General features: G+C 43.5%; 1 protein-coding gene and 1 non-coding gene across 2 annotated transcripts; both read right to left on the bottom strand.

Annotated features, from left to right (window-relative positions):
- Nucleotides 1-230: 230 nt before the first annotated feature.
- Nucleotides 231-303, bottom strand: trnak-uuu (transfer RNA lysine (anticodon UUU)). The gene has a single exon. It is a non-coding gene; the product is annotated as a tRNA-Lys (tRNA).
- A 477-nt stretch (nucleotides 304-780) lies between these two features.
- atg9a (ATG9 autophagy related 9 homolog A (S. cerevisiae)) lies at nucleotides 781-11,742 on the bottom strand. The gene is made up of 20 exons (XM_078289601.1): nucleotides 11,613-11,742; nucleotides 11,261-11,322; nucleotides 9,882-10,033; nucleotides 9,706-9,751; nucleotides 9,487-9,549; nucleotides 9,091-9,240; nucleotides 8,234-8,375; nucleotides 7,950-8,090; nucleotides 7,700-7,820; nucleotides 7,325-7,500; nucleotides 7,069-7,191; nucleotides 6,420-6,607; nucleotides 6,037-6,190; nucleotides 5,277-5,456; nucleotides 4,766-4,981; nucleotides 4,360-4,592; nucleotides 3,908-4,025; nucleotides 3,447-3,717; nucleotides 2,717-2,862; nucleotides 781-2,586 (listed from the first exon to the last, which is right to left on the bottom strand). Exons 3-20 carry the CDS (start codon nucleotides 9,982-9,984, stop codon nucleotides 2,578-2,580), a joined length of 2,580 nt encoding a protein of 859 aa, XP_078145727.1. The 5' UTR covers nucleotides 9,985-10,033; nucleotides 11,261-11,322; nucleotides 11,613-11,742; the 3' UTR covers nucleotides 781-2,577.
- Between the last annotated feature and the right edge of the window lie 719 nt (nucleotides 11,743-12,461).

The following is a 12,461-nucleotide window of genomic DNA, read 5'->3' on the forward strand; positions in this document are numbered from 1 at the left end:
ACTCATACCGGTACTATTAGGTGTCGTTTAGCACCCACTTTGAAGAAGAACGGATGTATTGATCATTTGCGTTGCCTCTTTTTTTAACATTACGCCTCAACGCCGCTGTAACGACCCTTACCAAAGTGTACTATTACATTCCTAACAAACTATTACGACGACGAGATGCTTATGAATGACTACCGGTCTAATGTCACCTACAAAGTACAAATGCCCGACGAAAATATGGACGCCCGAACAGGGACTTGAACCCTGGACCCTCAGATTAAAAGTCTGATGCTCTACCGACTGAGCTATCCGGGCTCTGTTTTGCTCAGGTCGATGCTTTCCTTAAAAAGTCCAAAACGTCATGAAGTGCGCAGTTTTTGTTTTCGTAATGCAGTGATGAGGACCGCCCTTTGACAAACGAAAGCGAAAAGATACAGCCGCAGTTTTCTTGATGTGTACACGTAACCACTGGGCACGAGGATCCGACTGTTCTCATCGCTATTCCTCAATTTAACTATTTCTTCAAAAGTTTCTGAAACAGTGTGCCATACCTCGGTCATTTTTGCTGCAGCCATGGCCAACTCTCGTACGTTTTGCGACTAGTGCTTCTCAGTTGGCCAAGTTATAACACAACGAACTGCAATCATTATTTTGGTGAAGACTACGCGCTATATGTACCCAAAGTAGTGATGTAGGCTAGTATGTAGTCTACTCTAAGTCCCATTGATGCTGTCTGTGCTATCATTAATAACACTGATGCAAATGTGATTGTTTTTCCAGCAACACACAAAATCATCGCCATGACTTAATTTTATTGATGAATTTACAACTGTACAAAATGGTAATTTACAGGATCTATAAAACAGAAAAATAACAACAGGCATCCTTCTATCCTCACTGAATCAATGTTTCCATGACCATGACATTACAGTCCAGCAGTGGGTCAATATGATCTTGATTCACAAAGTCACCTGTCAATCATCATGGCACATCCCTTTTGATAAATAAAAGAAACGAGAACACAAACATAAAAAATTAACCAAGTTTAAGTTACATCCTCTGCATCAACAAATTATTAAAGTGCATACTTGTCTTTTAAAGAAGTTAGGATTTATGATTGTGGAACAGAAACAACATGCAAGCTGTGACTGGAAGCCATGACTGTAAGTAGGATGTAGGAGGATGGTCATGGTGCTGTAGGCTTGCTGTGGGATGATCCGGTTACAACTGTCTCGCTCTCTAAAAAGGAAGGGTGGATGGTCATGCACTTGTGCTTAAGGGCTTTATAGTATGGCACAGAGGTCAATGTTACATGTTTAAAACAGCCCTGTTTGCTTACTGAAGCCTTTAGCAAGTCTACTGAAGAACAATGAATGATAAACAAAAACTCTTGCACTGAATGAGTCTGAAATGCGCTCGCATACAGCACATACGTCTCTGGTTGCATACACATGACAAAATGCTGGCCTTACAATGTTGTAAATTTGATAATCCAACGTTCTGATTATGTTTTCTGTGAAATAACCTGATAGCATTTATTTACACAGTGCATGTGTGCGTGCAGTATACCTGGCTAATTTGTACAAGTATTATTTTTTGGAGTCTACCAGCGCAAACACAGCCAGATTTTGGGAGGAGTTTCAGAACTTTTTCAGAACATTCACTTAGAACTTGGAAGTGCAATAAATACAAGAACGAATCAGGAAAAAATCCTGAAGGACTAAAATTATCTTATTAACAAGAACGAATCAGGAAAAAATCCTGAAGGACTAAAATTATCTTATTAAAAAAATGTCAAATGCATTTTATACTATTTGAGGCCCACAAGATTCGCAAAGAGGCAAACTGCAAGCTGAAAGAGACAGAGGGGGAGAGAAAGATAAATCGTCTCTTTGCCACTGTTACAGGAACAGATACACCCAATGAAAGTCAGTACGTCACAGGCATATTTCTAAACACATTTTAGAGAACGCTGTCATTACTGAAGACATTGTTTTACGCTAACCATCAAATTTTTTAAATTTCTCTTACCACATTACCTGGTTTGTAAAAGGGAGAAACGACAGAGATAATATAACTTCTGTTTTTGTGATCACATTTAGGACCAACAGACTGATTAGTTATAAAGTTGCTAACAGAATGGCAGGTATGACTCCAGCAGTGCTGAGTGTTTACATCTCAGTGACACATGCACTTTCATTGTGTAATCTTTCGACATATTATAAAAGAGCGTAGTGTAATCTGACGGAATCGGTGGTTATTAGAAGAAACTTGATCCTGTAGGTCCTATTCTGATACATGGGTTTAGAGATTCACCCTGTCTGCCTATTTAGGCATATACCAAGTCATATGGAAAGTTATGGATGTCATCAGCCCACTGTCTCTTTGATTGGCCGATGGTGGCATCCATCTACAGTTGTCAGGATGATTTCACCCGTTAAATATCATGGTATGCCGTTCTCGCACGTGTCCATCTTCATCCGCGTCAGATCAGACGGTGAATCTTGGGTCAGAGTTCGGTCGAGTATGAGCGTGTGTGTTTGGGTGCCGCCAGAGGGAAGGAGGTTGATGCTCATTCACATGGATTAGTTATGTCACCTAAAGCGAGAAAAAGGGAATTAACAAGAATTATTTACTTGCAGTGCGCACACACACAGGCACACTAACACCCCACCACCATCCACCCTCACACACACACACACACACACACATTCACATACACAGTCACCTTGTGTATGTGAGGAGGCATCTCGTCCTCAGAGCTCTCCTCTGGCACCGGGTCATGGTGCCGCAGTCCTGCCTGACCCTCCTCTGCCCAGCCTCCCATGGGCACCCGTGCTGACCTCAACACCTTGCCCCCTGCACCTAAAGAGTCTGGAAGACAAAAAAGACATTACAAGGTGTCATTACAGTGTCATGGGACTGTACATTGTCCTCCATTGGTTCAACAAATTATGAAATATGTTGAAAATCCTACTTCTCTTATAGCAACCTCATATATAAGTGTGAGATTAACTGAAGCAGTAGACTTGAGTTAGTAGATGGGGGAATAGATTTAACTACTCACTTTTAAATCAGGATTAAGAACATTTTTCTGTTCTGCACATATCTCATCAATATGTTTCCCGTCCCACCCTGATCCCATGTCTCTTTCTAAATGTTACTCTTTTCCCAAATGTGCGCTCTTTCTATCAGCATGTTTTTACTAATTTGTACCAGGTGAATGTACAGGGATTGTAGCAACAATGTAATGATATAACAGGCGGAGTGACTTGTTCAATGCAATTATCTTGACATGGGTGATGATAACATCAAGTGGAATAGCAAGTGAAAATGATTCCTGTGCCATTCTGAGCCTGACTGGGATAAGAAAAACATTCCAGTCCCATTGGAGTACCACTCAAACCCTATATGTCCTCTAGTACGAAACATGAAGTGATAACCACAATGATAGCTACCTGTGGTGGTTCCTCCATAGCGGCGCTGGCTGCTGCTCTGTAGTGGAGCCCCCTCATGGCCTGGGGTGGTAGTGCTGATGGCTGAGGCTGAGCTGGGAATGGCACTGGGACTGGCAACTAAGGTGGGGAAAGTGTGCGAGCGGGGGAAGTTTCTGTGGTGAGGGTTGGGGTCGCTCCTCACATCGTCGGGGACGCTGTCGCTGCTGTCGTCGCTCTCCTGCCTGTGCCATGTGTGACGGGACAGCTCACCGCGAGACTGCTGCTTGTGGAGCTACAGGGACAAACAGATGAAAGGAGAAAGACGGAGGGAAGGGAGACAAGATGGAGAAGGAGATTTGACAGATATTCAGAATCAGAGGATAGATGTGGGAACACTTTGTACTTCATTCACTTTGTGACTCAGGCAGCTTGCTCTCTCCTGTGTCTTCCTCTCACACACACACACACACACACACTCTTACCTCATGCATGTAAAGTGCATGGATGCTCATCTCAGTGGAGGCGTACTCTGACAGGACCAAGCTGGTCAGCTGACCCTCCCATGCACTGCTGCCTGAGCTGACAGTCCGGGCATCAGTCCTGGTGAAGGAATAGATGCAAGAATGAAGAGCAGAGTGGATGGGATGAGGAAGTGGAGAGGGGAGGGGAGGGAGCGGGAAGAGGTGAGAAGAGGACAACAGTAAAGGAGATTGGCACAGGAAGAGAGGAGAAGAATGCAGAATAGATTGTCAGCAAGGTTAGCGAAGACAAAGCTCTTGCAAACTTAGTATGCCAGATTTGTACTTTGAAATGTGAGTTGAAATCTATTTTTAGCGTCCGTCCAGCAGTTCAGTGAGTATTTCTACTGAGAGTGAAAGATGTAGTCTAAAAAGGAATTTAGTTGCAGCATGTTTCTGAAGGAGCATCATCCTACCCAGAGCCTGCCATCGGCCTGCTCATGGCTGAGGTGTGGCCAACAGCCCTATGAGCTGCACTCAGGCTGCCTCTCAGGTGAAGGCTACTGCTGATTGGTGAAAGGGAGCGCAAGGCAGACGCCCCGTCGCTCATGCCGACCGCTGCGTGGTTGGTCAAAGAGCTGTCCCGGCCAAAATGAACGGAGGCCAGTGTAGACGGACCTGCCAAGAGGTTAGCAACGAGACTCCTCGGCTGAAAGAGAGGGACAGAGAGGGAGAGGGAGAGAGACAGGAGGGTAAATCCTAATATTCCTATGAGTATATTAGGAAATTTAACTCATAACTGCGTGTCATTCAGTTTAATAAACCTGACTTATTCTTTCCACATGTTGCGATACTCGTGTGAATGTTCGTTTATCTCCATACCTCCGACTCTGACAATGAGTTGAGTGTATGTGCGTCTGCAGGAGCCCCGGTGGCCTCTCTCTGTACCCTCTCCTTCAGCTGGCTGATGAAGTGTGTAGTCTCCTGGGGAGGCTGCCACTGGGGGTTGGTGATGGCAAAGTGCATCAGAGATAACTCTGTCTTCCCGTCCTCTGCCTGTTGGTAGATAGACGCCTCTGTCTTCCCCCCTGACATCCACTACAGAGGGAGGAGAGAGATTGTCAAAACACACATATACACAACGCTCCCTCGTTCAGCTGTGTTGCTGTAACCCAAGTGTGAATACGAGAGCGAAGAGTGAAATCTCTGACTTTCTGTGTTTTTATGCTCAGAAGTTACAAACTGTGATTCAACCTGGGCTTTTGTTCTTCCCTGCAATTGCATGTATTACTTGTTGTACTGCAACTTTTCAATTAATCTAATGCTTGCCAATAGGTGAGTACTTCAAAATAGTGTCTTCATGCAAGTGTGTGTGTCTCTGGGAGTTCCTCACCGCAGGGTGTCCGTGTTGCCTGATGTCCATCTGGGCGAAGGAGCAGGTGTCTCCCACCCCGATCACCTCCACGGTGAAGTTCCTGAAGAAGTCAATGATCTCCAGAGACTTCCTCCTCAAACAGAAGATCAGGATGAACGGAGTCACCACTGGACTTATCAGCTCCTCCAGAATAAACACCTGAATGCAAACAGAGAAGGGAAGGGTTAACACCGTATGCTCATGTAGCAAAGTAGGGATAAGTTCAGTTTCAGATGAAAAAAGTTTACTGAACCTCTGATTCAAAAGTTGAAATGATGTTATGTTAAATGACACATTCGTTTTAATTGAGTCAGTAGGGGGGTGGTAGTAGCATAGAGGTTAAAGAAAAAGACTTGTTCACTCGATTTGAATCCCCAGCCAGCTTGGAAATTCTGTGAGGGCAAAATGAATCCCTTCTTTTAACAAGTACCATGAAGGTGCCCTTGAGTATAGTGCTTAGCTCCCAACTGCTTCAGTGGAGCTGCTCAGTGGCTAATAGTTGAAGACTGTGGTAGTACTGGGCAGCTCCAAGGTGTGAATGTGAGTAACTGTCTGAGTGTTAAGCCAGCCATAGGTGAAAAAGAGCATGCATGCTCAGTTAATACTCCCTGGATAAATAAAGGTTAAAAATGTTTTGAAAGGATGTGATAAATGTCACCACCGAACACTGCTTTGAAAGGGAAATTTTCTACTTGTTTTGATTTGTTGTGTTTTTCTCCAATCCAACAGTGGTACTCACAGCCTTGTACTGGAAGAGCTGGGAGAACTGGTCACGGGTCTCATATCTATGCGCGTTGCCCTGCCAGTGGTCTGGCATGTAGTGGATATGAGCCAGGATCACCCGCAACAGCTGCTCAGGACAAAACACCATGTGCTTATCAGGAATAAATGACCTGAAGAGAGAGAGAGAGGGGGAGGAAAAGGGGAAGAGACAGGGGGAGCAGCAGCGTTTCAGTTGAGAGTTTGGAAGATAGAATGGATGGATTAGAAAGATTGATGGGACAGGCAGACAGACAGGTAGACAGATGGATAGATAGATATGTGTGTTTAGATGCCTGCATACGTGTGTGTTCAGATAGACAAGACTGGCATACAGACAAACTGGGTGACACTAATCCCTACCTGCAGACTGTGATACACACTCCAAGCAGTGTGATGGATGAGAGGACATGTTCCACTGCTAGAACGTCCTCATCATAGATGGTCAGGGCGATAAGGACAGCCAGGAGAGAGCCAGCAAAAAACGCTACGTTCTTAGCCACCACAGTCAGCAGAGGTGACAGGAAACAATTCATATACTTGGATGAAGCCTGAAGAAGAAAATAAACAGGAACAAAAGAGGGAGAGAGAGGAACAGAAAAAGGAGGAAATAGACGTCTTTTTAAAATACAGTAGATACTGGAAGAGCAGTACTAATATGAGCATAAGTGTAAGAGAATGGTATGAGCACAAGAGCATGTTATTATTGAATAAGACCCTCTGCCCATCAAGCACCTCTGTTTTAGCTAGCAGACGCTTGCGGAAAGGGCTGATCATAGCCACTGCTGTTGAAAACCCATTTGAAGCACAGCACTTGAAGCTGAAATGTTTTTAACTTCCAGCTGCTGGCACTCTGAGCACTAAAAACACAAATTCTGCATAGCCAGGCACCATCATGTTCTTTCCATTTAAAATAAGAAAGAGAAGAAAGCAGTGCTATGAAGTGAGGTTCCCTGGGGACAAGCAGCCTAAGACCTTCAATTGTTGGTAGAAAATATCCTGGTGTGCAGACCTTGTAGCCCTTGCTGAGTCGTGACATGAGCTCATGGTCCAACTCATTGAAGTGACGCAGGTAACATCGACCATAGAGTGACCAGCACCTCGCTCCCAGAGAACCAGGCTCTCGCTTAATCACCTAGAGACACACACACACACACACCATTACACACACTATTGTCTCTGTATCTCTCTATAAGAATAATGTCTCTGTGTAAATAGGAAATTGCGTAGGGTTTGTATTTGTGTGTGAACAGGGGGAGCCCAATTACCTCAGTATAACTGAAAAAGGCGTAGAGAATCTGCCACACCAGAATGACTGGACACAACAGCAGATTGGCAATGCCAATCCACAGGATGCGAGATGCTAGTTTGTCTGCCAGCTCAAGCCTGTTGCCTCCTCTCTTATACTCCGGCTTCAGGCTCCACTCATTCTCAAACAGAGAGCCTAGAAGGGGACCCGAGGAATAAACAAGGGAGGTAAAAAGAAGATATTTTTGCAATAAGACATATATATAGACCTTGACATAAACATGCAAACATAGGCAAATATGTATGTGCACACGCAAACATACACACACCAGTTCACCTGAAGAAGATACCAAATAAATACAGGCACAGACATTAATCACAGAGAACACACACACCTGGTCCCCAAAAGAAGATAAGCTCAAAGTTGTACTTGAGACCCCGGGTGTAGAACACACAGTCCCCAAGAAAAGGAGGTCGAAATCGCACAGGAAGGAGAGACTTATTCACCATGGCAACCTGGAGAAGAACAGGAAGAGTGCTTTGGCTTGAGGTCACATTGTATCATATTTGCAGGTAGTTACGTCAGCGGTAAAGGATTACTTTGTCAGACAGTCTAAGTGACATTCAATCTCAAAATGCACAAACCATGTAGTTTTTGAAGCGGAGGATGCGGTGGTAAATGTCAAGCTCTGACAGTTCTTTCTTATGGATGCAGATCTGGTGTTCTTTCTGGATCTCCACTATCCTAGCCTGAACCTCCTGCCACGTTACATAGGGTAGCTCTGACTGCAAAGGGAAAGCACAGTGAGGGTTAGGGAGTCAAATGCATAATGCATTGAATAAGTCTATGCATTATTAAAATAAATCTTATTGGATGCATTTGATAAACCCTTAGTTATGCCACTAAAACATAATTTTATCTGTCTCACCATGGTCATCTTGAGGGCATTAGTGTAGAAGGATCTGATCTCCCAGTAACAGCAGACATTGTAGAGGAATTTGACCAGGCGGTGTAGCCAAAACACTCCGGAGATCACCAGCACAAACATCACAAATGCATTGTCTCGGATCCTGGGGGAGAAATGCATTTACTTATTTAATTAATACAAAGATAAAAGTATTCTACAGCACAATGACAGACTCAGACATGTACCATTGCTCTCACATCTTCAATATATCTTTAGAGCAACAACAAACACTCTGGATCCAACATGGGTTACTTATCTAATTGCTGGATTATTTTCAACACATTTCTGCTTTATCAGACACTACATAGTGGAAGCAGAAAAGGTGTGTGAGAGAAAGCAGGTGGGCTCTAACCCACACTATCATGAATGTGTGATATGTGCCCTAGCACTGTAAGCCACAAGGGCAACACAGATATTGAAATCACTGTTATTACTAGGGAAGCAGGAGGACAGTGCATGAAATTTGAAAGGTGGGAGGAGTTTGGGGACACATTCTTATGCAGTGGCCTTTTTGTAAGCTAAATATTTCACACTTGTAAGCCAAATATCACTTCCAAGTTTTCTGTTGTCACACAATAAGTATGATTGAGAGACTAGCAAACTGTCCCATGTGATGATCTACATCAAGCACTTGCATAGAAATCCTGCTTTGATGATAAATGGATTTTGTATGGATATATCACTGGGATTCCTGCACATCCCAGAACCATCCCCTCTTTAAAACACACACTCAGCAATCATCAGACCTACTCTCTGCTACGCCACACTTACACTGCAATTACAGCTTCTTTTACAAATCAAGTGTCATTCATACTCACCGGGCACTGCAGACATCGACGGGGAGGAAGGCGTCAGGCAAGGTGACTTTAGACGAGTCAGTGTGGTTCACAAACTTGTTGGCAAAGAGGATGTCGTAGTCCACACAGTTAGCCAGGAACACTGTGAAGCCAACCACAAACAGCAGCTGACTGCAGGGAGAGAGAAAGGGAGGGAAGCCGGGTAGAGAGGGGAAGACAATGAGAGAGAGAGAGAGAGAGAGAGAGAGAGAGAGAGAGAGAGAAATTATATTCCTCCCTGACTTGAGATGTGTGTGAAAATGTCACTGGAATAACTATCAAGGATATCAACAATACGTGTTTCTTCTATTTCACAGCATTTTCACTCCAACTTATCCATGCCTCCTACTGTAGATTTATGATGAATATGATACATACACCAGCTCAAAGATCTCTCCCAACAGCATACAGGTGAATCCATTCTTCTGATGCAGGTTATAGACGTGAGGGAAGTTAAGGACTACTATAAGAGCAACTGAGGTGGCAGGTCTTATATGAGTTAATTTCACAATGCAAAATCAAGGCAGCCCAGTTCACTGAGCAGCTACATTCAGACACACAGCGCATTAGGAATGCATGCCAAATCATGTAAAGGATATTCTCTGGAAAAACAGGTCCAGGTTTTCTATGTGGTGCCATTGGGCTGAAAAAGACAAGATATTTTAGTAATGACGTGGTTGTAGGGCATCTCTATCAGGTAGTTAGAGGAGTATGGGAGTATTTCTGTATGAGAGAAGTGCATGATTTGTTTGTGATTTGTTTGTGTGTTTTACATTTGGCTCCTTCAGGCACGTGCATCAGCAGGTTCTCCTCTCCCGGGGGAGAGTCGCTGTAGGACGCCTCCAGACGCTGGTACTCTGTGTCAAAGTGAGCCATGGTAACAACAGCTTCAGTCTCGCCAAGTAACCAAGCCCACTGCTACAGACTGGACCACAGAGAGAGGGAGAGAGGGATGGAGAGTGAGGGGATAGTAAGAGGGTTGAAGATATATAGAAGAGTAGAAGAGTGGAAGAGATGACGGGAAACAGAAGGGAAAAGAGAGTGATATGATAAGAAAAGGGTTTGACACCATCACATTCTTAATGACAGAGGACTTGCAGCACAACCTATACCTAGGCCAAACCATGCATAGTAGCCTAGATCTTGGAAAATCACTAGACCCCTGTAGAATAATAGTGATTATAAAAATGTGGTATTCTATTGATCCCCATACAACACTTCAGAAAGGTGGATGCTTGCCGACACAGGGGGCGCCAACCCAGATCCTTCATTTGAACGGCAGTCTCACAATCTCACTATGCCACCCTGCATCTATTATCTTCAAATAGGACTACATTTGAAAGAAAACTAGACATAGAAAATGTGCCCAAGTGGCCAGGTAAACTTCTGTTTGTGACAGGTGGCCTGGGAATATTTCATGACAATGTTCACAGCTATTTGCCACATTTTCTGTCGTGCAAATGAAATGGGTATCTCAGTCACTGCTCTGAATATGGAAATAGTGGCGTGGCCCGCTTGTGTTACTTCCCCTGTGATGATTAGACTGATGTTGAAATTAAAACCTTCCAAATGGGAATGCACGCAACACGTATGCAACAAAAAATAAATAACTGACACTGGTTATATGAGGTTTTGTATGCATGCACAAATACACACAAATACAAATGTTAACAGTAACAAACAAGCTGTTACAATGCAATGTTAACTCAACAACAAAGGTTTCTGCCTCAAGTTTACCAACATTGTTACTGCTTTACTCTGTGTTCATGTACACTGCCTGCAGGCCTACATGTAGACACTCTAACTGAGGGGTCCCCAAAGTTTTTCATGTCAAGGAACTCCCAAGTAGACACTCCTAAGACCTCATACCCCCATTTGAGAAAGGTTTTGTCCCAGAGACCCCCCTCTGAGATTTCTGCTGTACACAACACAGCTACAAACAATAATGCAGTTGTAAACACACTGCAGGTGGGGGGATAACGGAAGCCTCTGATGCTAAGAAATGAAATAAAAGTGAAATTAAACTAATCCTTATTTTACTGGGAACACCCTAACACTCCTTAAGGACCCCTGATTTGGTAACCACTACTCTTACCCATCAACACACTGCCAAAGAGCAATACTATGATATAATTGCTATATTTATGCTTACCTCCATTCCATTTTAGTCATGCTAGGTCCTTTCCCGCTCTGGTGTTTATCCAACATGCCCAGCTGTAAGCAAAAGAGAAGGAAAGGTTATCTTTACAGATGTCCCCTTACCTGTAACAAACCATACAAACCATAGGCAAACATACAGTACAGGGCCAAGCCTAAACATAGTCAGAAATAGTTAGCTACCTACTGATGACTCGCTGCTATTGATGATATTAGCAGTGACACATCAACGAAGACAGCAGAAAGAAATTTATTGAGTGTTGTTGTTGTCGTGGTTTAACAGGCAGGCCCGCCTCTCTCACAAAAAATTATGTCACCTCGCAAATCCCGTTGGATAGGGTTCTTACCTTTGGCTTTCGTGCCTTCGCTGTCTGATTTAAAACAGCGGATTCACTGGGCTTTTATAAAATAAACGTCTTGTTTTCGTTTTCGTTTGCCCCCCTCTCGAAGTCAGACACGAGCCAGTCAGTTTCATTTTCCAAACAGCTATCAGTGGTGTCTGTCACAGCGGATGGGCAAGAACGTTGTCCAATCAGAGGAAGGTAATATTCATACGCGAAGGCAACAACCAATCACGTTCATTCAGAGGCGGGCTCTAAGAGTGTGTTGTGTAGATTGGGGCAGAGCCGTTGATACGCCCTATTTGATCCTCCATGATGGGCTCCAAGCCAGTCACTCTGGTTTGTATAATTCAATGGGTGTTTACTACCACCGCCTGGCCGTTTGTAGTAGTACTACAATACTGCCAGGGGCCCTGCCATACTGCAGTTGTACTCTTGGTGATGCTGCTACATTTATTGTAGTTTACATGTAGGGACAACACCAGGAAACAGTTATCAGATGCACTTTTTAATGTGACAAAACTGGCATTAGAGACTTTTCTAGTGACCTCTTCATACCTGGAATCCAAAATGGAATCAAGTTAGCTTCATAAGCACTCATATTTTTGTGAATGTTTGACATCCTATTTGTTAAATTTCTATTTAAAAAATGTATATAGCCTACTACTTATACTGAGATATTACTTTCTTTTAATACTACTTTTACATTTTTTTTATGACTACTTTTTAAAAAAAATAATTTTGTGTTTTTATGTTAAATGTGACCTATGGAAGCAAACCATCAAGTCAGATTCCTTGTTTGAGCACATTTCTTGGCCAATAAATCTGATTCTCATTCTGATTCTGATTTAGAGG

Source organism: Centroberyx gerrardi, chromosome 17 (assembly GCF_048128805.1).
Source record: "Centroberyx gerrardi isolate f3 chromosome 17, fCenGer3.hap1.cur.20231027, whole genome shotgun sequence".
Lineage (NCBI taxonomy): Eukaryota > Metazoa > Chordata > Actinopteri > Beryciformes > Berycidae > Centroberyx > Centroberyx gerrardi.